A 27,636-nucleotide genomic window follows, 5' to 3' on the forward strand; every position below is an offset into this window, starting at 1 on the left:
AGATTAGCCCATAATCTCTTCTGTAAAGCAGAGTGCAGCTCAGGCATCACAGGAGTAACAAGGCCTCAGATTAGCCCATAATCTCTTCTGTAAAGCAGAGTACAGCTCAGGCATCACAGGAGTATCAAGGCCTCAGATTAGCCCATAATCTCTTCTGTAAAGCAGAGTGCAGCTCAGGCTTCACAGGAGTATCAAGGCCCCAGATTAGCCCACAATCTCTTCTGTAAACAGAGTGCAGCTCAGGCATCACAGGAGTAACAAGGCCTCAGATTAGCCCATAATCTCTTCTGTAAAGTGCAGTATAGTCGCCCCTTTTGCTGCCACTAGGTCAGGGGTGGCCAACGCCAGTCCTCAAGGGCCACCAACCGGGCAGGAAAGCCCTGCTTCAGCACAGGTGACTCAATCAGTGGCCACTGATTGTGGCACCTGTGCTGAAGCCGGGATATCCTGAAAACCTGAACCGTTGGAGGCCCTTGAGGACTGGAGTTGGTGTCACCCTTGCCCTCGGGCCTTGAACACAGTACATTGGAAAGAGGGGTTACAATAAAACGGTCATAACATTTATGGCACAATTTACCATGCCAGTTCTTGCCCAGTTGGAAGAACATAATCCCCATGAAAGGAGAAGCAGGTGCAGCTACACACAGAAGGGGCTGAACCGTTTCTCCCTTCACCAAACGTTGAGATCATGTAACCATATACAGGAGGTCTTCTTTTCCACAGGCTTCTCCTTTCTTAGAGATTATCTTGTGCTGTTAGTCTACGCCATTTAGTTCTGAGGATCTTGTATGTGCATCACATCCCTCTATACCGGGCACACGGCACATTATTACAGCGGCACCAGCTTCCTTCTGGTGCTACACTCTCAGCCCTCGATTTCCTGAGATTCAAATCAATCTACAAGTGCAGACTCCTCGCCAAAGGAACAGTATCAGCGCTGTAAATACTGCCCGGTGGGTCACCAAGGATGGTGACCCAGCTCCTGCAGTGATTACATTTTAGAGACATTTCACCACCGGGTATGGGAGTGCTTCTGGGAAATAACATGACTATCACCAGGCCTCTGATGCTGGGAACAGAAGTGGTGGGGGCTTCACTTCTCTTTTGATCGAGCCCGATCACCCCCTAGAACATGAACAAGGGCCTATGACGTACCGGATACATCACAGTGGCAGAACTACCATATATGAGCCGGTTCCGCTGCACTGGGGCCCACCACCTTTAGGGGCCCTCCACGCTTACTTAAGCGTTCCAGCATGTCGATAGACCCCCACTGCACGCCCCCTCCCCGGGTCCTACCAGGCGGCCGTGAAGACAGCCAATCCAGGTGGTCCCAACAAGGAAATGAGGTTCCAACCTCATCAATCCCAGCCTGGGTGAGCTCCCTGCATTGCTCCCACCAGACACGCTCCACAGGTAAGGCCCCGGGGGGGGGGGGGGGATTTAACCTTAGGCCGCGCGTATAGTGCCCGTGACAGGCAACGTTACCAGTCGCCGCTAGCAAAAGTTATATCTCGCTTTACGGCGGCGGCGGGGGCTTACTGGCAACAGCCCTTGAAAAGGCGACAGCCCTTGAAAAATCAAATATTTCCCGCTTCCAAAATTTGCGACGTCGCTCCGCCGCATTGTCGCCGTCACGCTTACTATAAGCGCACGCAGCAGCGGCAATGCATTTGTTTATGGGCAGCGTCGCCCGTTGCGGGCACTATGCGCACAGCCTTAGCTAGGTAGGACTACCTGTGATGGGGAAGTGTGGCAAGCCACAGACTAGAGGAACGCCTCACAGATGGAATGTGTTTTGTTTCATCTCCGCTGGTGGACATAGCCTAAAACATTGGTGCCTACTGCCACCGTGGGGAATCCCAGAAAGGGTTGATGTGGCCCACAGCTCACCAATGGACGACTATTGGTTCCATATCCCAAAAGCTCAAATCCACCCAAAAGGTTTTAATGTGGCCTTACTGCGTCACATTTGCTGCAGTGTCGACGGAGGTGTCGACGGAGGTGGACAATGTCTGCCATTTTTATTCAGTGATAAAATTCCATGGGGGACGAGCAACGTTAATTGTAGAGTCACAAACGGGCCTCTCCACACACAAAATGTAGTCTTGCAATGAATTGCACTCCAGCAGGAGAGGAAATTAGTTAGTAGTGACGAGTACCAACACTACAGCAATGCTACAATGATGCACCTGTCTGAAAATTTAGCGAAATCTGGAAAAAAAAAAAAGAAAATCACATCTCTTTACCCCAAACGTGCGTTCCCCACAGCATCCCAGAGGTCAATATGCTGTCCTTTAACCCTGTTTGGCTAGCTACTGTCTTTTGCATATAGTTAATTTGAACGGGCCTTAAAGGTGTGCACCGTATAGTAAATCCAAACCCTAATATTACACAGCTACTCATTAGATTAGGCGGCCTAGCACTGTTCTACATGAGTTTACAGGATCCCCTCTGGGAAATCTGCCCTGATTATAATGCCCGCCCAGCTAATGAAGCCTTAAAGCAGCCTTGCAGACACGTACAAGACATTTATCAGCCATACCAGTTACTCCATGATTTCCATTAGCTGTACTGTATGTCACCACCTCCCACGCTCTTCTTCAACCCCTTCCCTCTCCACTCCCCCCTGCCTCCCCCCTCTCCCTCCACCACCTCCAGGACCTCACCTGTGGAACGGGGGTCTGGGCCCTTGTCGGCGGCAGAGGGAGGCCCATCCAGGTGGTTGCTAACAGACGTCAGGCCAGACTTCAGCGCCGGTGTCATACCACTGGGGCGCCCCTCTTCTGCCACTGGGATCGGAACAGATGTCCCTGCGTCCCCCTCCCTTCGGCGGGCAACTCACTCTGCATAGATAGCCGCTCTCCCAGGACAAATGGCACAAGGAGTAATTACTTTATAACATGTTTTGCTCCTCCTCTCTTCAGTCATACACCTAGTTGTTAAAACCCTCCATTGTATTTGTATTTGTATTATATATCAGTTTGTTCTTTTGGGATGAATTAATAAGAGTTTTGGTTATACAATGGTTTGCATTTGATTTATGCATTTCAGCTTGTGTTTTCTTTTTTCTTGTTTATTTTAGTTTTTAATTCATGATTTTATGGTATTTGCTGATCAAATATGATGTTCTCTTTATTTTTAACATCGTTTGAGGTATACAACCTGAAGGAATGTATTTGTTAAGATGTTTGTTAATAAAGTTGCTATTGATATTGTGGTTACGCTGACGTCACACTCCCCTCACTACTGGGATACTCCTATCTGGAGGCGGGACTAGGAGATGTGGTTGTCATATTAGACACGACCCACATACAACACTGTTTTTACACAAAGTTTAATAAAGTTGTTATTATTGCGATGACGCACTGACGTCCCGCGCCATTTTGGCGAACCTGGAAGTGAAGGTGATTGGGCATGATGGCGTTCACAGTACATATAAATACAATCCGGTGAGAACACCTCTTATCCACCTCAATAAAGAGCTAGCGCTTGAAACGCGTAGGTGTGGCCTCCTGTCTGTATATGAAACGCGTAGGTGTGGGCCTCCTGCCTGTGTATGCTGTTTTTTCAATGATTTATTAAATTAGCCTTTTTTTCACTTTGGATAAATGATCAAAAAAGGAGAGCATTCCCAATCTGGATGTAGTGCTGTGTCTTTTTTGCTCCTGTTTCTATACCTGATGAAAGACGGAAGCACGCCTGTACCCGATGACGTGGATCACCACCCAAGGATGCTGCACTATACGTGAGTCCTTGAGATTTATCGAATTCATCATGCATTACACTGTGTGTCTGGACACTTTGTGTGTACTCCCTGCTGCAGTGCTTTGTGGGATGTTTCCAGTTGAATTGATTTCATGTGAGATGTGCCTCATTATCTGATACCTAAAGGGTACTCCAGCTAAGGTTTTTCTACCTTGATCTCCACTAAGTTACTTGCTTATGTGTTATGAGCATTCCACAATGTTTCTGTGATGAGAACAAAGTTAAAACCGATTACATAAATCCAAAAACGGTGCCCCCGCTTTCATATCTACCCTCAAGCAATGTAAATCTGTACTTTTCCAAAACAACAACTGGAAGATTTCACAATATTGAATTGCTGTCAAAGGCTGGGTGGAGAAAGAGGGGGAATATAATGTATAATATGTGGACACACTCTGTATTTGGATTCATTGGAACTGCACAGGGATGCATGTAAAAATGTATGCATTACAAAAGCCTGTAGCATCAAAATAAATGATTTTATCTCCCCTACAGACCGCCGATCGCGGCTGGTCTGTGCACGCGCCGCCAGGCACGCGTGCAGCAGTGAGGACTGGGGCCGTAGCCATATTTGGGGACTTCAGTGTGCATCCACGAAACCCCTACTAATTCACTTCTCATACTAGGGGGCTTTTCAATCACTATAGATCAGTGCTGATGGACAGCGAGAAGTAGATTTCAGATGTACTGTAGGCTGGTATTTTAACATACTGGTTAACAGGAGATATGTATACTTGGTAATCCACAGTATAATTGTACCACATCATTTAATTGTTTAAGAATCTGTACTTAATGGTTGAATTTGTGATTTATACACACACACACACACACACACACACGAGAAAGTATGGGGATATGCCAAAGATCTTACAATCCAACCTCCTCTTCACGAACAGCGTTTTAGGTTTAAAACTACAATACTCCTTATATTCTCTTCTGTATCGAATGAGCGGAGATGTGCCAAAGAAAGCAGGTCGCTTTCCAAGGTCCACAGCTCTGTTCTGAGCACAAAACATCCCTTTCCTGTCGGCCAGACGGCTTATCCTCCGGCTCTGCCTGCCATGAAGTCTTATCTCAGTGCACAGCATGGAACTGGAAGGAGAGCAGGGCTGTGTTCTATCCAAATACAAAAGACATTACCATTCCACACTGTCACTCCTGTTCCTCACGGGATCCCTTCCTGAATATGTACCATTCCACACTGTCACCCCTGCTCTTCACTGGGCTCTTCCTGAAGATGTACCAATGAAGGGATCCTCTGCTAAGACTATGTTAGATTTTCTATTAAAAAGGTAGCAATGTAAAAATAAAAAAAAATACTATTATTACAGTGTCTTTCAGTATTGATGGGTTTTCATCTATTTCGTCCAGTGGGCATCAGCTGGTAGTATGTGTGTATGTCTTTATTTACAGTTAGGTCCGGAAATAATTAGACACTGACAATTTTCATAATTTTGGCTCTGTACGCCACCACAATGGATTTGAAATGAAACAACCGAGATGCAATAGAAGTGCAGACTTTCAGTTTTAATTCAAGGGGTTGAACAAAAATATTGTATGAAACTTTAGGAATTACAACCATTTTCATACACAGTCCCCTTATTTCAGGGGCTCAAATGTAATTGGACAAATTAACACAATCATAAATAAAATGTTCATTTTTGATACTTTGGCAATAATCCTTTGCAGGCAATGACTGCTCGAAGTCTGGAACGTATGGACATCACCAAACGCTGGGTTTCCTCCTTTGTGATGCTTTGCCAGGCCTTTACTGCAGCTGTCTTCAGTTGTTGTTTGTTCGTGGGTCTTTCTGCCTTAAGTTGTGTCTTCAGCAAGTGAAGTGCATGCTCGATCGGGTTGAGATCAAGTGATTGACTCGGCCATTGCAAAATATTCCACTTCTTTGCCTTAAAAAACTCCTGGGTTGCTTTCGCAGTATGTTTAGGGTCATTGTCCATCTGTAAAGTGAAGCACCGTTCAATCAACTTCGCTGAATTTGGCTGAATCTGAGCAGACAATATATCCCTATACACTTCAGAATTCATCCGGCTGCTTCCGTCTTCTTTCACATCATCAATAAACACTAGTGACCCAGTGCCATTGTAAGCCATGCATGCCCATGCCATCACACTGCCTGCACCGTGTTTTACCGATGATGTGGTATGCTTCGGATCATGAGCCTTTCCAAGCCTTCTCCATACTCTTTTCTTCCCATCATTCTGGTACAGGTTGATCTTAGTTTCATCTGTCCAAAGAATGCTGTTCCAGAACTGGGCTGGCTTTTTTAGATATTGTTTGGCAAAGTCTAATCTGGCATTTCTATTCTTGAGGCTTATGAATGCACCTTGTGGTCAACCCTCTATTTGCTCTCGTGAAGTCTTCTCTTTATGGTAGACTTGGATAATGATATGCCTACCTCCTGGAGAGTGTTCTTCACTTGGCTGGATGTTGTGAAGGGGTTTTTCTTTACCATGGAAAGGATCCTATGATCATCCACCACTGTTGTCTTGCGTGGACGTCCAGACCTTTTTGTGTTGCAAAGCTCACCAGTGTGTTCTTTTTTTTCCTCAGAATGTACCAAACTGTTGATTTGGCCACTCCTAATGTTCCTGCTATCTCTCTGATGGATTTTCGTTTTTTTTGCAGCCTAAGGGTGTCCTGTTTCACTTGCATTGAGAGCTCCTTTGACCGAATGTTGTGGATTCACAGCAACAGCTTCCAAATGCGAATGCCACACCTGGAATCAACTCCAGACCTTTTACCTGCTTAATTGATGATGAAATAATGAAGGAATAGCCCACACCTGTCCATGAAACAGCTTTTGAGTCAATTGTCCAATTACTTTTGGTCCCTTGAAAAAAGAGGGGGCTACATATTAAAGAGATGTAATTCTTAAACCCTTCCTCCAATTTGGATGTGAATACCCTCAAATTAAAGCTGATAGACTGCACTTTAAGCATATTCATTATCTAACTGTAACTTGAATATATTTTGGTAAACAGCCGAAATAACAAAACTTATCAGTGTCCAATTATTTCCGGATCCAACGGTATATAGCACCATTAATGTACATAGCGCTTCACAGCAGTAACGCACGTGACAATCATATAAATAAGAAATAATACAAATAACACATAATAGGAAGAAGTGCTGCAGACATAAATAACTTTTAGGAAAAGGAATCCCTGACCTGAAGAGCTTACAGTCTAAATTGTAGTAATACGACCCTCTGGCAGAAATAGGGGGTAACCAGTTGCTGTACAATGATGCAAACAAAAGAAAAATGTGCGGGTTTCTTTGCAGTGCGTACAGATGCTTTTCTGGGGAGCTTTAGTTCTAGTCAAGAATGGTGGAGCTGGTGAATGACTGGAAACGCAGAAATGACAGATTTTCTCACTTTGGACTTTCTACATGATAGGACAGTAGGGGGGAGATTAGCCGGGCTCTGACACGTATTTACATACACACATACGTATATATACATATATATTCGCGCATGTGTGTGCACGAAGCTGATAAAGCGCGCAGGTGTTTTTTTTGCTTACCTTCGTTTTATACCCGCGATGAAAAATGAGGTTTTTTTTACTGGCGTCCACCTCTCTATTTTCTTTTCTCAGCTGGTTGTGCGCTGCACCTGTATATTTCTCTTCCTGTTCCAGAATCCACCCCTACCTCTACATTATTGGTCTTCAGGGCTGAACTCTGTTAATTTCAGCTCCGGGGACCCCCTGCTCCACAGACACTTACCTCCGTAGGGGGTGCAGGTGCCTGCAGCCAGAGAAATAGCTGCGTTTAAATGTCCCTCGGGCCAACACGAAGCCATAACGTCATCAATTGCGGCTTCCAGTTGGCGCACGGACCTTGACATTTACACCCCACAGGAAATACCAGCAGCACCTATGGAAGTAAGTATCTCTGGGAGCAGGGGGTCCCCACAGCTGAAATTAACAGTCCAGCTCCGAAGACCCCCAGCTTCAACCCTGTAATTAATAAAAAGTGAAAGAGAATGACGCAGCGCTACGTTTTGTTGCTTTACTGCGCACTCTCGCTCTGCCCTAAGCCACGTACAGAGTCTCTTCATGTGGGCGCTTTGGTATATGATAACGGAGGATCCCTAAAAGGCATCATGTTACAATATTCTCTTATGGCTCTTCATTTTTGAGCCCATCAAATTAAAAGTGCCAACACATGGTTCTACATACAGAAATAAAGTGAGACATTTGGGCACGGCCGTCTCGCCGTGAGCAAGTCCCCGCTGGCGTTTTGCCACAGTGCCGCCGGACCCTCCGCTGACGGACGCTTTTACTATAAGGTGAGTTTTAGGGAAGGGGGTTAGTTTTGGGGATTTTAGTAGTTAGTGTATGGCAGTGCTTTTTAAACAGGGATCCTAGGAACTCTTGGGTTCCCCGAGCACCCCTAAAGGGATCCCTGCAATTTTCAGGTCGTTTTAAAATTGTACCAAAAACAGAAAAATTGACAATGCATCTGATCTCAGACGCGCTATTAGAGAGGGTTGGGGTTCCTTACAATGCAGCTGATCTCAGGCACGCTATTAGAGAGGGTTGGGGTTCCTTACAATGCATCTGATCTCAGACGCGCTATTAGAGAGGGTTGGGGTTCCTTACAATGCATCTGATCTCAGACGCACTATTAGAGAGGGTTGAGGCTCCTTACAATGCATCTGATCACAGACGCGCTATTAGAGAGGGTTGAGGCTCCTTACAATACATCTGATCTCAGGCGCGCTATAAGAGAGGGTTGGGGTTCCTTACAATGCATCTGATCACAGACGTGCTATTAGAGAGGGTTGGGGTTCCTTACAATGCATCTGATCTCAGGCGCTATTAGAGAGGGTCGGGGTTCCGCAGAATTTCATAGGATTCCTTAACCAAAAAAGGTTGGAAACCACTGGTGTATGGGGTAAACTTTAGGGGTTTTAGCGGTTAGGGAATGGGGGTTAACGTAAGGGGTTTTAGGGTAAGGAGTCAATGTTTTTCGGGTAGCGTTAGTATACAGGGTTAATGTTAGGGGGTTTTAGGGTAAGGGCTAAGGTTAGGGACTTACCTTAGTGGCAAAGCAGCCGGCGGCGACAAGTCCAGGCGGCGAGGTCACGCGACGTAACACCGGCAGACATTTGGTCGCGGTGAAACAGCCGCAACAAAATGTCCTTGACCAAAGTAAACCTATTTACGAAGTGCCATGTGCTGCTCTTCCACAGACTCACCGGAACCGTCCCAGACCGTGATAACCGGCATCAAGATCAAAGCAAAACACGACAATGAACAAGGGAAATCATTGTCCTGGCACAATGCATGACGGGCGCCATTCTGTTCCTCCCGAAAATGCAAGAGCCACCAAAATAGTTCCCGAACTTGAGGGTGGAGAGGCCGCCACCCAGGGGGTTGGTAAATACGGAGGAGAGGAGACTGCTTAACCAGACAAATAATAGGATTACAAACGTCTCCTTTGTAAGATCCGGTTGTATAAGCGTCGGAAGTTTAAACCTTTAAGGTTATTAAAAAAATGTTTTAAATAAATAAGGTGGGGGGGGGGGGGGGTTAATTCAAAGAAACAAATCCTGCACTTTATTTAGCCATGCAAGCCCTGGGCTACTAATACTAATCCTCTACCTAACACAAGCCCTGGTACCAGCGCAGGCTGTGTTAGGGTTAAATCTATGCCCTTGCTGCTGCAGCAGTAAACAACTCCCTTTAGTGACAGGGGGGTGGGCCTAAGGCCAGGGTACTGCCCTATCAGGGGCTCAGGCCTAGGACCCTCCCCTGGGTACAAAAAGGGACTGAGGATCCCAATGTAGGCAGAGTGTGGAGCCAGGGCTCTGGTCACCTTCCTTCCCTACCTCTGGGAGTGGGAACAGCTACCCCACATTCCACCAGGGAGTATGGGAGTCCGGGATAGACCTTTGGGGCCTCAAGCCCTGGGGGGTTGAGTCCAGGGACCCAAGAAAGAACATGAGCCACCCAGCACTGAAAGCCTGTCCTGCTTATCCCCAAACATCGGCGGATGCCCAGGGCCTTCCTGTGAACCAATGGGTAGCACCAACACCAGGTAACACCAGTGAATCTCCCTCAGGCTAGGTCCCCGCTGCAGCGTCCGCTATGGCGAGCGCTGCAGGGACAAGAGCCGCCCCTCCATGGGGCCGGGGCCGCTGCCAGGGTTTTTCTGAAGACAGAAAAACTGTGTTCAGATCTGGCGACGGAGCACCGGTCACGCCCCCCGGCGGTTCAGCCAATGCGTGGAACCTGCCGAGTGAAGTCATGGACGCAACCCCCGTCACACCCCCTCCCCGCACCCCCCGCAGCTCTACACAGACCGGGGACTGCAGCTGCAGGCGCGCGTGCAGCCCCGACACCGGGGACTAATCCTTAGGGTGAAGGAACACGTTACATTTATAAAAAAAAAGTTGCAAATACAACATTAATGATGGCCGCCGGGTCTGTGCGCCGGGTCTGTGCGCCTTTGCCGAGACTCGCAGCACAGGATAGAAGAGGAGAGATATGTCTGGGACACAGGGGGAAATGGCAGAGGTTCATGCTGCCTGCGGTCACGCAGCAAAGAGCAGAAGACACTTTAAAGGCGATTACTTGGAACCCGGGCTCCTCCTGCATGGTGTGTGTTCAGGCGTCTGCTCGTCCCCCGGAGGATAAGTTCCTGGCATCCTGCAGCCAGAAAAGCAGCGCACACTGGTTTCCCCGGCAGAGGCTGGGTTAACCTCTTCGGTGCTGGAAAGGCCGGCTGCCACTTTGCAATGCTGCATTTTGCTGGGTCCTTAGCATTCAACTCACGACTTCGTTGCAAGGCAAATATTTGTTGTACAAATAACCTTTACTGCCTCCTCTCACAATGAACGGTTAAAATCACGAGTACTTTGGTAATATAATGACAGTATGAGAACACACACACCACACACCACACACCACACACCACACACCCAAATAGTATGATGTGTAAAAAAAAAACAAAAAAAAGTTGCGAGTTAAGGAGGGGGGGCGCAGAACGGAGAGGAGCAGGCAGAGAGGGTGTAGCAAAAAAGGTTTGCGCGCCCCTGAATTAATTAATAACCTGAACAAATGCTAAAACTGACATAGTAGAAAAACCATGCTATATCAATTAGTGAACATGCACACACACAGTATCTCATTACATAGTATCAGATGCAGAGTATAACATGTATGTAGTATGTACAAAAAAGCTATTCCAATGCTGTAACAAAGTCCCGTGTAGGTGCGATACAATGAATACCAGGCCAACTGTCCCGATCTGTTTGAGCCCCGTTATAAAACAGCCCAATTATAATCCTGTCTGTAAGGCCGAGTTTATAGTAGTGAGCGACGCGACCGCGTGACATCATCCGTCGCCGTCCCTTTAGCCATTCCTGCACTCTGGTGCTGGAGACCAGAGATCGCGCCCGGGGAGGAGCGTGGCCGCGAGCAGCTCTCCCTCATTGGCTGAACCGCTCACGTGCCCGTGTACTTGCTGCGGCGCTGCTACATACGCCCATAATCATCTCTCTAACTGTCCATGAAAAGTCTGTAAATATACAGCGATACGTTTGGACAACATCACATTTCCCACAATAACGACGTAAGGAAAATGATCACGCTAACGATCGTTAGCATGATAAATATTTGCTCAATAGGGAGAGAAAAAAAACCCCACAAGAACGGTCTTGAAACTGGGTGACAGAGGGGTGCCGGCACCCCGTTTCCACGGGTAGTTCTGCCTTCTTTGTAGATGGAGTTAAATTCTTTATATTATTCAAGTCTCTGGGGATTTGTGACGGTCACGTCAGCATACAGGCCATGCGCGCTTTCCGACCAGCGGCATAGCCGGCACTTTATAATACACAGTGTTCCGACGCCAAAACGCCATGCTGAAAATGGGTTTCAACGAACGCCTGCTCACTCTCCGACGCCTTTTTCTAGAACGCTTTCTGTGGGATATCCGAGGGCGGCCTGTACATAGAATTTACCCATGGAAGGTCTTAAACTGCGCGACACTAACATGTTAATATAATCCAGAGGTTAACAGAATATCACTGACTAAAATAAAAACGTTCAATACCCTCCAATCGTTTTATCACAATATTACCGGCATTTCGGTACATTGCCCAACTTTATGCAGGGGTATCGGGTGTTGAGCATTTCCCCCCTCCACCCCCCCCCCTTTCCCCATCCCCCCCTTTCCCCACCCCACCCCACCGCCCTTTCCCCACCCCACCCCCCCCCCTTTCCCCACCCCACCCCCCCCCCCCCCCCCTTTCCCCACCCCACCGACAGGCAGGTTTTCAGGATATCCCAGCCTCAGCACAGGCGGCTCAACCTCTGCTTCAGCACAGGCGGCTCAGAGTTTGACTGAACCTCTGTGCTGAAGCAGGGATATCTAAAACCCTGCTTGTGGACTGGAGTTGAGCGCTCCTGAGGAAGCACGTGGCTTGGGAGATTTGGAGGCTCTGAACCAAAAAGAAAAAGCATTTAATTGGAAACGTGCAGATTTTGATCAGCGAGACCGCACCAAGCTCCATAACATGCTGGTAAAGAGAAGAAGAATGGAACGGACCCCAAATCGGCGAGGCTCACAGAAGCGTGGCTCACAGAAGCATGGCCATGAGTCGTTAGGTACTGTGCGTGTCCTGACGCCACGTCTTGCTGCACCACCATGCACTTGTGTATGTGTGATGCAGGCTCCTCGGCGAGCTACAGGGTTCACTGTTATAGTTTGGGGGAGGCGGGTAACATGGTTGCACGGTCAGTGAAAGAAACGCAGCAGCCACTCGCACAGGATTGTAACGGGGTGACCAGAGGCAGCGGGTTATTTATTATTAACCCCTCAGAGCTGCCAGTTACTGATGATCTTCCCAACGCAATGTGGGGTGTGAACCCTACCTTGCATTACACAGCGCGGAGCAAGGCATTCTGGGGCGCGATCTCGGCAAGCAGCAGTGACTGGCCACTGTGCCTCTTTAAAGGGGAGCAAGCGCGGGCAGCCTGTCCCCGCGCAAGTACGCGCAAGGGTAATTTACAGGGACTCCAGCTATTATAGCGGCCTCTGGGGACAGAGGACGGTTATGCCTCCGGAGAGGCCTGCAAAGTGCTCTCACCCACTGCGCTACCCTTTCCTAGCCAGAGAGGCCTGCAATGTGCTCTCTCACCCACTGCTCTACCCTTTCCTAGCCAGAGAGGCCTGCAATGTGCTCTCTCACCCACTGCTCTACCCTTTCCTAGCCAGAGAGGCCTGCAATGTGCTCTCACCCACTGCGCTACCCTTTCCTAGCCAGAGAGGCCTGCAATGTGCTCTCTCACCCACTGCGCTACCCTTTCCTAGCCAGAGAGGCCTGCAATGTGCTCTCACCCACTGCTCTACCCTTTCCTAGCCAGAGGGGCCTGCAATGTGCTCTCACCCACTGCTCTACCCTTTCCTAGCCAGAGGGGCCTGCAATGTGCTCTCACCCACTGCTCTACCCTTTCCTAGCCAGAGGGGCCTGCAATGTGCTCTCACCCACTGCTCTACCCTTTCCTAGCCAGAGAGGCCTGCAATGTGCTCTCTCACCCACTGCTCTACCCTTTCCTAGCCAGAGAGGCCTGCAATGTGCTCTCACCCACTGCTCTACCCTTTCCTAGCCAGAGAGGCCTGCAATGTGCTCTCACCCACTGCTCTACCCTTTCCTAGCCAGAGAGGCCTGCAATGTGCTCTCACCCACTGCTCTACCCTTTCCTAGCCAGAGAGGCCTGCAATGTGCTCTCTCACCCACTGCTCTACCCTTTCCTAGCCAGAGGGGCCTGCAATGTGCTCTCACCCACTGCTCTACCCTTTCCTAGCCAGAGAGGCCTGCAAGGTGCTCTCACCTACTGCTCTACCCTTTCCTAGCCAGAGAGGCCTGCAATGTGCTCTCACCCACTGCTCTACCCTTTCCTAGCCAGAGAGGCCTGCAATGTGCTCTCTCACCCACTGCTCTACCCTTTCCTAGCCAGAGAGGCCTGCAATGTGCTCTCACCTTTCCTAGCCAGAGAGGCCTGCAATGTGCTCTCACCTTTCCTAGCCAGAGAGGCCTGCAATGTGCTCTCACCCACTGCGCTACCCTTTCCTAGCCAGAGAGGCCTGCGTGGCGTGTCCGGCCCATCTGGCAGCTGCTTATTTGCACTGCATGCTCCGGCTGTGAGATAAGGAGCCGGGAGGGTTTCATTAGCTGCAGGCATCTAAGGAGGCTGGTCTGCCGGTAGAATAAATCCCGGGAGAGAGAAAGGGCTATTTCAGGAACAGGCATTACTGGAAGCAGCAGACAATACGCGGAGCACAGCTCCCTCTGCTGGTCACTCAGCTCCAGTGCGAGCGACCCGTCCCAGGCTCTCTGCAGAGCTCTGTGGGATAAAGATCCGTCTCCCCACGCAAACTGAAGCAAAGAGAACGGCACCAGATTGATAAAAGAACAGCGCTGCTAAGAAAGCTAGGGGACCTTTTTGCTTTGCTAAACCCCGGTGCCTCTTTTTTTGCAGCGGTGAAACGGATACAGAGGCCCAGATACTGTACGTCCCTGCAATGCACCAAAACAGGGGGAAGAGATTATTAACAGATATATCCAAGGGCAGCACCAGGAACTTTCCAGGGAACGTTTCATCCCGAGGACAGGGTGAATGGTCAGCCCTAGAGATCAGAGCAGGGGGGCTCAACCCCAGTCCTCAAGCCCCCCCAACAGGTCAGGTTTTCAGGGTATCCCTGCTTCAGCAGGGTTGACGCAGTCAGCTCCGACTGATGCCTCCTTTGCTGAAGCTGGGATATCCGGTTAGGGGGTCCTGAGGACTGGAGCCGAGCTCTCCTGGGATTTCACCAGCAGCAAAATAAATTCTTTACAATGAGGGCAGAGAAAATGTGGAACACGATGCCACTGTGATGGCAGGTGTACGGGGGGAGCGCGCCAGGTGTACGGGGAAAGCGCCTGGGGTACGGGGAGCGCGCCAGGGGTACGGGGAGCGCGCCAGGTGTACGGGGGGAGCGCGCCAGGTGTACGGGGGGAGCGCGCCAGGTGTACGGGGAGCGCGCCAGGTGTACGGGGAGCGCGCCAGGTGTACGGGGAGCGCGCCAGGTGTACGGGGAGCGCGCCAGGTGTACGGGGAGCGCGCCAGGTGCACGGGGAGCGCGCCAGGTGCACGGGGGGAGCGCGCCAGGTGCACGGGGGGAGCGCGCCAGGTGTACGGGGGGAGCGCGCCAGGTGTACGGGGGGAGCGCGCCAGGTGTACGGGGGGAGCGCGCCAGGTGTACGGGGGGAGCGCGCCAGGTGTACGGGGGGAGCGCGCCAGGTGTACGGGGGGAGCGCGCCAGGTGTACGGGGGGAGCGCGCCAGGTGTACGGGGGGAGCGCGCCAGGTGTACGGGGGGAGCGCGCCAGGTGTACGGGGGGAGCGCGCCAGGTGTACGGGGGGAGCGCGCCAGGTGTACGGGGGGAGCGCGCCAGGTGTACGGGGGGAGCGCGCCAGGTGTACGGGGGGAGCGCGCCAGGTGTACGGGGGGAGCGCGCCAGGTGTACGGGGGGAGCGCGCCAGGTGTACGGGGGGAGCGCGCCAGGTGTACGGGGGGAGCGCGCCAGGTGTACGGGGGGGAGCGCGCCAGGTGTACGGGGGGAGCGCGCCAGGTGTACGGGGGGAGCGCGCCAGGTGTACGGGGGGAGCGCGCCAGGTGTACGGGGGGAGCGCGCCAGGTGTACGGGGGGAGCGCGCCAGGTGTACGGGGGGAGCGCGCCAGGTGTACGGGGGGGAGGCACCAGATGTACAGGGGGGGAGGCGCCAGGTGTACGGGGGGGGGAGGCGCCAGGTGTACAGGGGGGGGCGCCAGGTGTACGGGGGGGGGAGGAACCAGGTGTATGGGGGGGGGAGGCACCAGGTGTATGGGGGGGGGGGGGGAGGCGCCAGGTGTACGGGGGGGGGGAGGCGCCAGGTGTACGGGAAGGGAGGCACCAGGTGTACGGGGGGGGGAGGCGCCAGGTGTACGGGCTGTCACCATCCGAACTGGTTACATAATATTCCATATGGACAAATAAGGCGGATTAGGAGAAACTGCTCAGATGATAATAATTTCCATCAACAGTCTGCCTTTCTTCAAAATAGGTTTAAAGAAAAAAACTATGATGACAGGATCATTAAGGATGCTCTTGTAAGAGCAGAGAATATAGACAGAAAAGATCTATTGTATAACACAAAACAAAAAGTACCTAATAAAAATTTTGAATTTTCATTTTGTACTAATTACAATAGACAGTCTGAAAAAATATCAAAAATAATCCACAAACATTGGCATATTGTCAAGAATGATCCTGTATTAAGAGACATTGTCCCAGAGAGGCCTACAGTTATTTTTAGGAGAGCTAAATCTCTAAAAGAGAAATTGGCACCTAGTGCATTACCAAAAGTACAATCAAATGGGAATAGGTGGCTTACACAATCGAAAGGTTTCTATGGCTGCACAACATGTTTGGCATGTAAATATAGATGTGATGATAAATTTAGTTTCTCATCAAATATCACTAATGAAAGGTTTCAGATTAAACAAATGTTAACATGCAAATCAGATCATGTAGTGTACCTTATATGTTGCCCATGTGGACTACAGTACGTAGGTCAAACCTCAAGACCAGTAAAAACACGCGTGCTGGAACATGTGGGTAACATAAGGAGAGGTGTAACAACACATAATCTGTCTAACCATTTCATTCAAAAACATAACAGTGATATATCAGGTCTCAGATTCACTGTGTTAGAGCAAGTGCTACCACACTGGAGAGGGGGAAATAGAATAACTACTTTGAAAAAAAGAGAGAGTTTTTGGATCTTTACTCTGAAATCACTGGTACCTTTGGGTTTAAATGTTGATTTCGAGTTAAATGCTTTCCTTTAAAATCTATGATCCCTTGAAAAGTATAAAGTTGGCTATATTATGTGACTGTGAAAAACTGATACTCTGTACTGATAATATTTTCCTTCTTTTGTCTTTGGAGATACAACGATCGCCGCATCCTCTAAGTTCAGTGGGGGTTGTGTATTCATACTATAGTTTTTTCTATAGTTTTATGTATTTTAGTATATGTTTTACTATCACAAATGTTTTGCAAATAATGAAGTCTTTTTAATTGATTATATTAAACATTGTATTTTAATTTCATTGTATAAACGTTGTGTACGATTTAAATTGTATGTAAGGGCAATTAGTGACTTAGTCAATTTAGATCGAATTACATTTAGACCAATGGGAGAAAAGGTCAATGTAATAATGGAGGGTATATAAAGATAGCCTTCTTAGGGTTAAAGCACTCCTGACGAAGCCGTCGACTTGCACGGCGAAACGCGTAGAGCGTAACCCTCAGCGTGAGATCCTAGAGGGAGACAAGCTACAGTCTGCAGCAGCAGCTCCGATGACGCCAGCTACCAGCGTGCAAACCGGAAGTGACGTGTCGGCGTGGACTAGCAGCAAGGACGGAGCCAGTGAATGAGGCGGTTGTGTGAGGGGGTTTCCCGAGGTCGCGACTCGGCATCAAGATCACTCTAAAACCAACGCCTTATACCATCTGGTATCCTGTAAGCCTTGATTTTTTATCATTGTCGGATAAAGTGTTTTTTGGCATTTTAACATCTTGGCTGTGTGTCTCTCTACTGGGTCTTTTTTCTCCCAACCTCCTGGTTTATGACTGATGTTTGATTTATCATCCATAATCTAGCATATTCCTATGGAGTTCTACCTGCTCAATGTTTTATTGTAACGTTATGCACTATGGTAGTTTATTTATTTTATTTCAGATACTGACGCTCCCCTGATATTTCGTTTTTGCTTTGAGTGTGGACGTGGGAACTAGTCCGTGAAGGGTTTGAGTGTCCTTTTTTTCATATTTTTGTGCACGAGTATTTTGTGTTATTTCACTGTATATTAGCACTGTTACTGCACTGTTGCACTTAGATAGAGTGTTTTGAGCGCCATTTAGTATTTTGTATTTGTACGGGAGGGGAGGCGCCAGGTGTACGGGGAGGGAGGCGCCAGGTGTACGGGGGGGCAGGTGCCAGGTGTACGGTGGGGGGGGAGGCGCCAGGTGTACGGGAGGGGAGGCGCCAGGTGTACGGGGAGGGGAGGCACCAGGTGTACGGGGGGGGGAGGCGCCAGGTGTACGGGGGGGGGGGGAGGCGCCAGGTGTACGGGAGGGGAGGCGCCAGGTGTACGGGGAGGGAGGCGCCAGGTGTACGGGGGGGAGGCGCCAGGTGTACGGGGGGGAGGCGCCAGGTGTACGGGGGGGGAGGCGCCAGGTGTACGGGGGGGAGGCGCCAGGTGTACGGGGGGGAGGCGCCAGGTGTACGGGGGGGGGGGAGGCGCCAGGTGTACGGGGGGGGAGGCGCCAGGTGTACGGGGGTGGAGGCGCCAGGTGTATGGGGGGGAGGCGCCAGGTGTACGGGGGGGGGAGGCGCCAGGTGTACGGGGGGGGCACCAGGTTTACGGGGGGGGGGGACCAGGTTATATCTTTAAAACAGGGTTAGACATCTTTTTATGAAGGGAAGTTATACAAAGACACGCTGAATAGGTAATAACACAGGCAAAGCATTGATCCGGGGAGAAATGGCATTGCAGTTACTGGAGTCAGAAAAGTATTTGTTCACCAATCACTACAGATGCATGCGGAACATGTGCACAAGGCAAACAAGGCATGCAAAAGCACAATATTACTCCGACAATCTCCACCAGAATACATCAAACCCAGCTAACTTCTGGAAGGTTATCAGCAATATATTCCAGCCTCCTAACCATCAACAACCAAGTAATATCACTAAGGGGGATATTACTCTGACAAACCCCACTGACATTGCAAATGCATTCAATGATTACTTTGTGGGGTGTGCCACTAACTTATTAGCGAAACGCAGCACAAACCCCAACATGAATCTCAACCTGGGAGTACCCCTACAGTCCCACCCCCTCCCAACACTGCCCACAATTTTCAATTTAGCCCAGTATCTGAAGAGGAGATTATACAAGCACTCCTGAAACTAAAACTAAGCAGCCAATGTGGACCCGACTTACTACAATCTAGGTTCCTACGACTTGGTGCCCCAGCCATTGCCAAACCAATTGCGTCCATAGTCAACTCTATCCTGTCTGCAGGCCATATCCCTAAGACCTGGAAAACTGCCAGAGTTGTCCCAATCTTCAAAAGTGGGGACAAAAACACTGTCTCAAACTACAGGCCAATCTCACTTCTCCCAATTCTATCCAAAGTCATGGAAAAATGTGTCCACTCCCAATTAAGCGATTTCTACACCAAGACAAATTTCCCTAGCCAATTCCAACCTGGATTTCGCCCCAAACACTCCACCGTAACTACCCTGCTAAAAGTTTGAAATGAAATCCAGTGTGGAATGGAACGGGGACAACTCACTGGTGCAGTATTCCTAGATTTTGCAAAGGCTTTTGACACAGTCGATCATGTTATCCTGCTTAAACTCCAGAGCTCTGGAATAGGGAAACATGCTTTAAACTGGTTTCAGTCCTACCTATCAGGAAGATCCCAACATGTGTCCACCTCAGGCTCTAACTCCAACCGCCTGGATATCACCTGTGGTGACCCGCAAGGCTCTGTTCTGGGGCCCCAACTCTTCTCAGTGTTCATTAATGATCTTCCCACAGCTTGTAAGGAAGCCTCAATACACATGTATGCAGATGACACAATCCTATATGCACACAGCCATAGCCTCTCTGACCTTCAACACATACTTCAGTCTGACTTTTTGAGACTCGAAAACTGGATTTCCCAAACCAAACTGCTTTTAAACCCTGACAAGACTGTAACAATGGTATTTGGGACCAAGGCTAAATTTGTATAGCTTCCAGTGACTGAGCTCCAGATTAGAACCAACGCTAACACCACCCTAACCCCTGTCACTAGTTTTAAATACCTGGGCTTATGGTTTGACTCCCACTTAACATTCGGAATGCACATTGATACCCTGACAACCAAGACCTATGTCAAACTAGGGGTACTTTACAGGAACAAATCCTCCCTAAGTCTCCTGGTCAGAAAGCGTATCGCACAGCAGATGCTAATGCCAATTATTGACTATGGAGACATAGTATATGGCTCGGCTCCTCAAACCCTCCTTAGCAAACTTGACACCCTCTACAATTCAATTTGTCGTTTTGTTCTCCAATGCAACTACAACACACATCACTGCGAAATGCTCAAAGAACTAGATTGGTCAACACTAGAGTCTAGGCGCAAAATTCACCTTTCCTGTCTTACCTTTAAATTCTTCATGGGCAAACTACCCAGCTACCTGAACAAGCTCCTCACCCCTACCACATGCAGCACTTATCACCTGAGATCAGACTCCAAAAGACTATTCATGGTCCCAAGGCTCAACAAAGTATCCGGACGTTCCTCCTTCTCCTTCCGTGCACCCCAAAACTGGAACAACCTACCAGAGACTCTCACATCCACCACCAGTCTAAGTTCTTTCAAATCTAAGGCTGTCTCACATTGTAACCTGGTCTGTAACTGTTTCATACGCTCATAATATATATTATCTCTAACTGCGCATGCAATGTCTTGTATATAATGTATACCCTGTTCATTTATGTAACTGTACTTGTAACCATGTACTATTTGTTCTACTCTATGCCCAGGACATACTTGAAAACGAGAGGTAACTCTCAATGTATTACTTCCTGGTAAAATATTTTATAAAAAAATAAAATAATAAATAATGAGACAAATCCGCAGATCTTTCACTGGGGTCGTTTGCTTCCTCTGAATCAAATCAATAATAAAATACAGCCACAAATATAAACTGGATATCTAACCTGATTAGCATGCAATAGAAAGGTCACTCTCGCTTGTGTGTCTTTTTGCAACCTGGTCTAGTGTGCAAAAAATGAGATGCAAAAACAATGACTTCTGCGAGCTGCTCTGTACATGAGCCGCACTGCCAGGACCCCGCAACTCCCGGGGTGCCTGCAGCAATGCATTCATCAGATCACTGCAAACCTTCCAGCAAGGACAGAGCCATCACATCTCAGCACGGGAGCAGTCTGGGTCACACACAGGCCGAGCATTACAGCACTGAGCCGTCAAGCTCCATCAACTCATTTCAAAGCAGCAGCCGCCCTTCCCCCTCCCAGAAGCCCCTGGGGCATGTCCTGCTCTTTGGTAATGTTTTTTTTCAGTGCTTCAAATCCTGATTTTTCTCTAGCTTCCGTGGTTACCGTGGTAACCATGAGACTGCACTGGGCTCTGAGGAGAGCTCCATTTTAGTCTCCCAGGCACTTAATATCTCAAATGTCAACCTTAGCTTGCTCTGTGCAGCTGCACCAAATACACAGAACTGCACACACTGCCAACTACTTACACGGGCAGCAGCAGAGTCCTTACACTTGTATAGAGCCCAGGGGTGGTCAACTTCAGTCCTCAAGGGCCCACACCCGGTCAGGTATTAGGGATCTCCCCACTTCAGCACAGGTGGCTCAATAAGTCTTCGACCACCACCTGTGCTGAAGTAGGGATATCCTGAAAACCTGACCTGTTGCTGGCCCTTGAGGACTGAAGTTGGCCACGCTGCTATAACCCTGTTATATACACTATAGCTCATTTTTCTTATTAACTGATCAGTTATTGTAGTTTGATTCTAAACATACATTTAGTCTGAATATTGTGCTGGTCTTCCCTTGTACCTGCCTCCCCGTCAGTAGCCGCAGGGTTTGGAATGAGGATGGAGGCCGTGTACCTGTCTCCCCCTCAGTACCCGCAGGATTTGGAGTGAGGTTGGAGGCCCTGTCCCTGCCTCCCCCTCAGTAGCCGCAGGATTTGGAGTGAGGTTGGAGGCCCTGTACCTGCCTCCCCCTCAGTAGCCGCAGGGTTTGGAGTGAGGATGGGGGCCCTGTCCCTGCCTCCCCCTCAGTAGCCGCAGGATTTGGAGTGAGGATGGAGGCCCTGTACCTGCCTCCCCCTCAGTAGCCGCAGGGTTTGGAGTGAGGATGGAGGCCTCCCCCTCAGTAACCGCAGGGTTTGGAGTAAGGATGGGGGCCCTGTACCTGCCTCCCCCTCAGTAGCCGCAGGGTTTGGAGTGAGGATGGGGGGCCCTGTACCTGCCTCCCCCTCAGTAGCCGCAGGGTTTGGAGTGAGGATGGAGGCCCTGTACCTGCCTCCCCCTCAGTAGCCGCAGGATTTGGAGTGAGGTTGGAGGCCCTGTACCTGCCTCCCCCTCATTAGCCGCAGGATTTGGAGTGAGGATGGAGGCCCTGTACCTGCCTCCCCCTCAGTAGCCGCAGGGTTTGGAGTGAGGATGGGGGCCCTGTACCTGCCTCCCCGTCAGTAGTCGCAGGGTTTGGAGTGAGGATGGGGGCCCTGTACCTGCCTCCCCCTCAGTAACCGCAGGGTTTGGAGTAAGGATGGGGGCCCTGTACCTGCCTCCCCCTCAGTAGCCGCAGGGTTTGGAGTGAGGATGGTGGGCCCTGTACCTGCCTCCCCCTCAGTAGCCGCAGGGTTTGGAGTGAGGTTGGGGGCCCTGTACCTGTCTCCCCCTCAGTAGTCGCAGGGTTTGGAGTGAGGATGGAGGCCCTGTACCTGCCTCCCCCTCAGTAACCGCAGGATTTGGAGTGAGGATGGGGGCCCTGTACCTGCCTCCCCCTCAGCAGCCGCAGGGTTTTGAGTGAGGATGGGGGCCCTGTACCTGCCTCCCCCTCAGTAGCCGCAGGGTTTGGAGTGAGGATGGAGGCCCTGTACCTGCTTCCCCCTCAGAAGCCGCAGGATTTGGAGTGAGGTTGGGGGCCCTGTACCTGCCTCCTCCTCAGTAGCCGCAGGATTTGGAGTGAGGATGGAGGCCCTGTACCTGCCTCCCCCTCAGTAACCGCAGGATTTGGAGTGAGGATGGGGGCCCTGTCCCTGCCTCCCCCTCAGTAGTCGCAGGGTTTGGAGTAAGGATGGGGGCCCTGTACCTGCCTCCCCCTCAGTAGTCGCAGGGTTTGGAGTAAGGATGGGGGCCCTGTACCTGCCTCCCCCTCAGAAGCCACAGGATTTGGAGTGAGGTTGGGGGCCCTGTACCTGCCTCCCCCTCAGAAGCCGCAGGATTTGGAGTGAGGTTGGGGGCCCTGTACCTGCCTCCCCCTCAGTAGCCGCAGGGTTTGGAGTGAGGATGGAGGCCGTGTACCTGCCTCCCCCTCTGTAGCCGCAGGATTTGGAGTGAGGATGGAGGCCCTGTACCTGCCTCCCCCTCAGTAACTGCAGGGTTTAGAGTAAGGATGGGGGCCCTGTACCTGCCTCCCCCTCAGTAGCCGCAGGGTTTGGAGAGAGGATGGTGGGCCCTGTACCTGCCTCCCCCTCAGTAGCCGCAGGGTTTGGAGTGAGGTTGGGGGCCCTGTACCTGTCTCCCCCTCAGTAGTCGCAGGGTTTGGAGTGAGGATGGAGGCCCTGTACCTGCCTCCCCCTCAGTAACCGCAGGATTTGGAGTGAGGATGGGGGCCCTGTACCTGCCTCCCCCTCAGCAGCCGCAGGATTTGGAGTGAGGATGGGGGCCCTGTACCTGCCTCCCCCTCAGTAGCCGCAGGGTTTGGAGTGAGGATGGAGGCCCTGTACCTGCTTCCCCCTCAGAAGCCGCAGGATTTGGAGTGAGGTTGGGGGCCCTGTACCTGCCTCCCCCTCAGTAGCCGCAGGATTTGGAGTGAGGATGGAGGCCCTGTACCTGCCTCCCCCTCAGTAACCGCAGGATTTGGAGTGAGGATGGGGGCCCTGTCCCTGCCTCCCCCTCAGTAGTCGCAGGGTTTGGAGTAAGGATGGGGGCCCTGTACCTGCCTCCCCCTCAGTAGTCGCAGCGTTTGGAGTAAGGATGGGGGCCCTGTACCTGCCTCCCCCTCAGCAGCCGCAGGGTTTGGAGTGAGGATGGGGGCCCTGTACCTGCCTCCCCCTCAGTAGCCGCAGGGTTTGGAGTGAGGATGGGGGCTCTGTACCTGCCTCCCCCTCAGTAACCGCAGGGTTTGGAGTGAGGATGGGGGGTTCTGTACCTGCCTCCCCCTCAGTAGCCGCAGGGTTTGGAGTGAGGATGGAGGCCCTGTACCTGCCTCCCCCTCAGTAGCCGCAGGGTTTGGAGTGAGGATGGAGGCCCTGTACCTGCCTCCCCCTCAGTAGCCGCAGGGTTTGGAGTGAGGTTGGAGGCCCTGTCCCTGCCTCCCCCTCAGTAGCCGCAGGGTTTGGAGTGAGGATGGAGGCCCTGTACCTGCCACCCCCTCAGTAGCCGTAGGGTTTGGAGTGAGGTTGGAGGCCCTGTACCTGCCTCCACCTCAGTAACCGCAGGGTTTGGAGTAAGGATGGGGGCCCTGTACCTGCCTCCCCCTCAGTAGCCGCAGGGTTTGGAGTGAGGTTGGAGGCCCTGTACCTGCCTCCCCCTCAGTAACCGCAGGGTTTGGAGTGAGGATGGGGGCCCTGTACCTGCCTCCCCCTCAGTAGCCGCAGGATTTGGAGTGAGGTTGGAGGCCCTGTACCTGCCTCCCCCTCAGTAGCCGCAGGATTTGGAGTGAGGATGGAGGCCCTGTACCTGCCTCCCCCTCAGTAGCCACAGGGTTTGGAGTGAGGATGGGGGCCCTGTACCTGCCTCCCCCTCAGTAGCCGCAGGATTTGGAGTGAGGATGGGGGCCCTGTACCTGCCTCCCCGTCAGTAGTCACAGGGTTTGGAGTGAGGATGGGGGCCCTGTACCTGCCTCCCCGTCAGTAGTCGCAGGGTTTGGAGTGAGGATGGGGGCCCTATACCTGCCTCCCCGTCAGTAGTCGCAGGGTTTGGAGTGAGGATGGGGGCCCTGTACCTTCCTCCCCCTCAGTAGCCGCAGCTTTTGGAGTAAGGATGGAGGCACGGGGGGGAAGGGAGGGGGGAACCACGGACAGGAGCCGACCTCCAACACATGACGTTTAGAAAACTGTGACTTACAATCACATCACAAACACTATTCTGAAATCTGAGAGGGGAGATAAGTCACGTAAAAAACATTCCAAGACTATGAATTCCCAATACCATCGGTTTATACAACATGTATCCCACTGTCCATCCCAGAAAAATAAATAACTAATAAGGGGTCATCTGAGGGTTACTAATGAATCCGCGATAATGCCGCAGGATCCCTGGTCACTGGGAGATTCCGTGCGTTAACGCCTCAATCTGCGCGACTGCATTTAACGAATATCCCCCAATCTCTGCAAATAAAATGTACTCGGCACCCACATACACCGCAAAACTTCCGTCAGCGCACACGGACCGCCCCAGAACGCAGCGACAACGGAGGCTACGTGTACCTGTCATGGAATCAAACAGCTGGTTGGCCTCCAGGTCGGTGAACGTGCTGCAGCAGTTGGGACACTTGAAGGAGGCCCGGTTGGTGGAGTCCCTCTCGTCCGTCTCGATCCTCCGCCTCATGTGGTCCAGCTTGTACTTCACCACGTTGACCAGCAGCCGGTAGTTGATGAAGTAGTAGTTGTGGCGGGTGGTCTTGCCGTCGGTGGCCGTCTCCACGCGCATGCGGCACTTGATGAACTTGTCGCCCTTCAGCGTGTTGAGCACGGCCCGCAGCTGCTTGCGGTCGAACTTGAGGAGCTCCATCATGTCCTCCTCCTTCACGCAGGGGTTTCGGATCAGGATGTCCAGCGCCAGGGCGTGCTCCAGGCCGTAGAAGCCGCGCACCACGTACTTGGCCAGGCGCTTCAGCACGGCAGGGATCTCCGTCACCACGTCGGGGTCGGTCATCTTGTCTGTGCCACGGGAAAGGAAGGGGCAGGGTGAGAGAGACACTTACAGCGGAGCCAGGCAGGGCAAAGATTACGCAACCAGCAATGTTCAGCAAAGCGCAGCGAGATAACAAGTAGGACCGTGTGTGCCGGCTTCCCGGGCAGCAATGTTCAGCAAAGCGCAGCGAGATAACAAGTAGGACCGTGTGTGCCGGCTTCCCGGGCAGCAATGTTCAGCAAAGCGCAGCGAGATAACAAGTAGGACCGTGTGTGCCGGCTTCCCGGGCAGTAATGTTCAGCAAAGCGCAGCGAGATAACAAGTAGGACCGTGTGTGCCGGCTTCCCGGGCAGCAATGTTCAGCAAAGCGCAGCGAGATAACAAGTAGGACCGTGTGTGCCGGCTTCCCGGGCAGCAATGTTCAGCAAAGCGCAGCGAGATAACAAGTAGGACCGTGTGTGCCGGCTTCTCGGGCAGCAATGTTCAGCAAAGCGCAGCGAGATAACAAGTAGGACCGTGTGTGCCGGCTTCCCGGGCAGGAATGTTCAGCAAAGCGCAGCGAGATAACAAGTAGGACCGTGTGTGCCGGCTTCCCGGGCAGCAATGTTCAGCAAAGCGCAGCGAGATAACAAGTAGGACCGTGTGTGCCGGCTTCCCGGGCAGCAATGTTCAGCAAAGCGCAGCGAGATAACAAGTAGGACCGTGTGTGCCGGCTTCCCGGGCAGCAATGTTCAGCAAAGCGCAGCGACATAACAAGTAGGACCGTGTGTGCCGGCTTCCCGGGCAGCAATGTTCAGCAAAGCGCAGCGAGATAACAAGTAGGACCGTGTGTGCCGGCTTCCCGGGCAGCAATGTTCAGCAAAGCGCAGCGAGATAACAAGTAGGACCGTGTGTGCCGGCTTCCCGGGCAGCAATGTTCAGCAAAGCGCAGCGAGATAACAAGTAGGACCGTGTGTGCCGGCTTCCCGGGCAGCAATGTTCAGCAAAGCGCAGCGAGATAACAAGTAGGGCCGTGTGTGCCGGCTTCCCGGGCAGCAATGTTCAGCAAAGCGCAGCGAGATAACAAGTAGGACCGTGTGTGCCGGCTTCTCGGGCAGCAATGTTCAGCAAAGCGCAGCGACATAACAAGTAGGACCGTGTGTGCCGGCTTCCCGGGCAGCAATGTTCAGCAAAGCGCAGCGAGATAACAAGTAGGACCGTGTGTGCCGGCTTCCCGGGCAGCAATGTTCAGCAAAGCGCAGCGAGATAACAAGTAGGACCGTGTGTGCCGGCTTCCCGGGCAGCAATGTTCAGCAAAGCGCAGCGACATAACAAGTAGGACCGTGTGTGCCGGCTTCCCGGGCAGTAATGTTCAGCAAAGCGCAGCGAGATAACAAGTAGGACCGTGTGTGCCGGCTTCCCGGGCAGCAATGTTCAGCAAAGCGCAGCGAGATAACAAGTAGGACCGTGTGTGCCGGCTTCCCGGGCAGCAATGTTCAGCAAAGCGCAGCGACATAACAAGTAGGACCGTGTGTGCCGGCTTCCCGGGCAGCAATGTTCAGCAAAGCGCAGCGAGATAACAAGTAGGACCGTGTGTGCCGGCTTCCCGGGCAGCAATGTTCAGCAAAGCGCAGCGAGATAACAAGTAGGACCGTGTGTGCCGGCTTCCCGGGCAGCAATGTTCAGCAAAGCGCAGCCAGATAACAAGTAGGACCGTGTGTGCCGGCTTCCCGGGCAGAAATGTTCAGCAAAGCGCAGCGAGATAACAAGTAGGACCGTGTGTGCCGGCTTCCCGGGCAGCAATGTTCAGCAAAGCGCAGCGAGATAACAAGTAGGACCGTGTGTGCCGGCTTCCCGGGCAGCAATGTTCAGCAAAGCGCAGCGAGATAACAAGTAGGACCGTGTGTGCCGGCTTCTCGGGCAGCAATGTTCAGCAAAGCGCAGCGAGATAACAAGTAGGACCGTGTGTGCCGGCTTCCCGGGCAGCAATGTTCAGCAAAGCGCAGCGAGATAACAAGTAGGACCGTGTGTGCCGGCTTCTCGGGCAGCAATGTTCAGCAAAGCGCAGCGAGATAACAAGTAGGACCGTGTGTGCCGGCTTCCCGGGCAGCAATGTTCAGCAAAGCGCAGCCAGATAACAAGTAGGACCG

General features: G+C 51.5%; 1 protein-coding gene across 1 annotated transcript in view; it reads right to left on the bottom strand.

Annotated features, from left to right (window-relative positions):
* The window catches only part of GTF2E1 (general transcription factor IIE subunit 1), a 49,759-nt gene that overhangs the window by 9,738 nt on the left and 12,385 nt on the right, over nt 1–27,636 (bottom strand). Inside the window, exon 2 of the mRNA XM_075592900.1 lies at nt 25,081–25,533. Coding sequence (XP_075449015.1) covers nt 25,081–25,528 — 448 coding nt within the window. The 5' untranslated portion in view covers nt 25,529–25,533. The remainder of the gene's footprint in view (nt 1–25,080; nt 25,534–27,636) is intronic.

The sequence above is a fragment of the Ascaphus truei genome, chromosome 3 (assembly GCF_040206685.1).
Source record: "Ascaphus truei isolate aAscTru1 chromosome 3, aAscTru1.hap1, whole genome shotgun sequence".
NCBI lineage: Eukaryota > Metazoa > Chordata > Amphibia > Anura > Ascaphidae > Ascaphus > Ascaphus truei.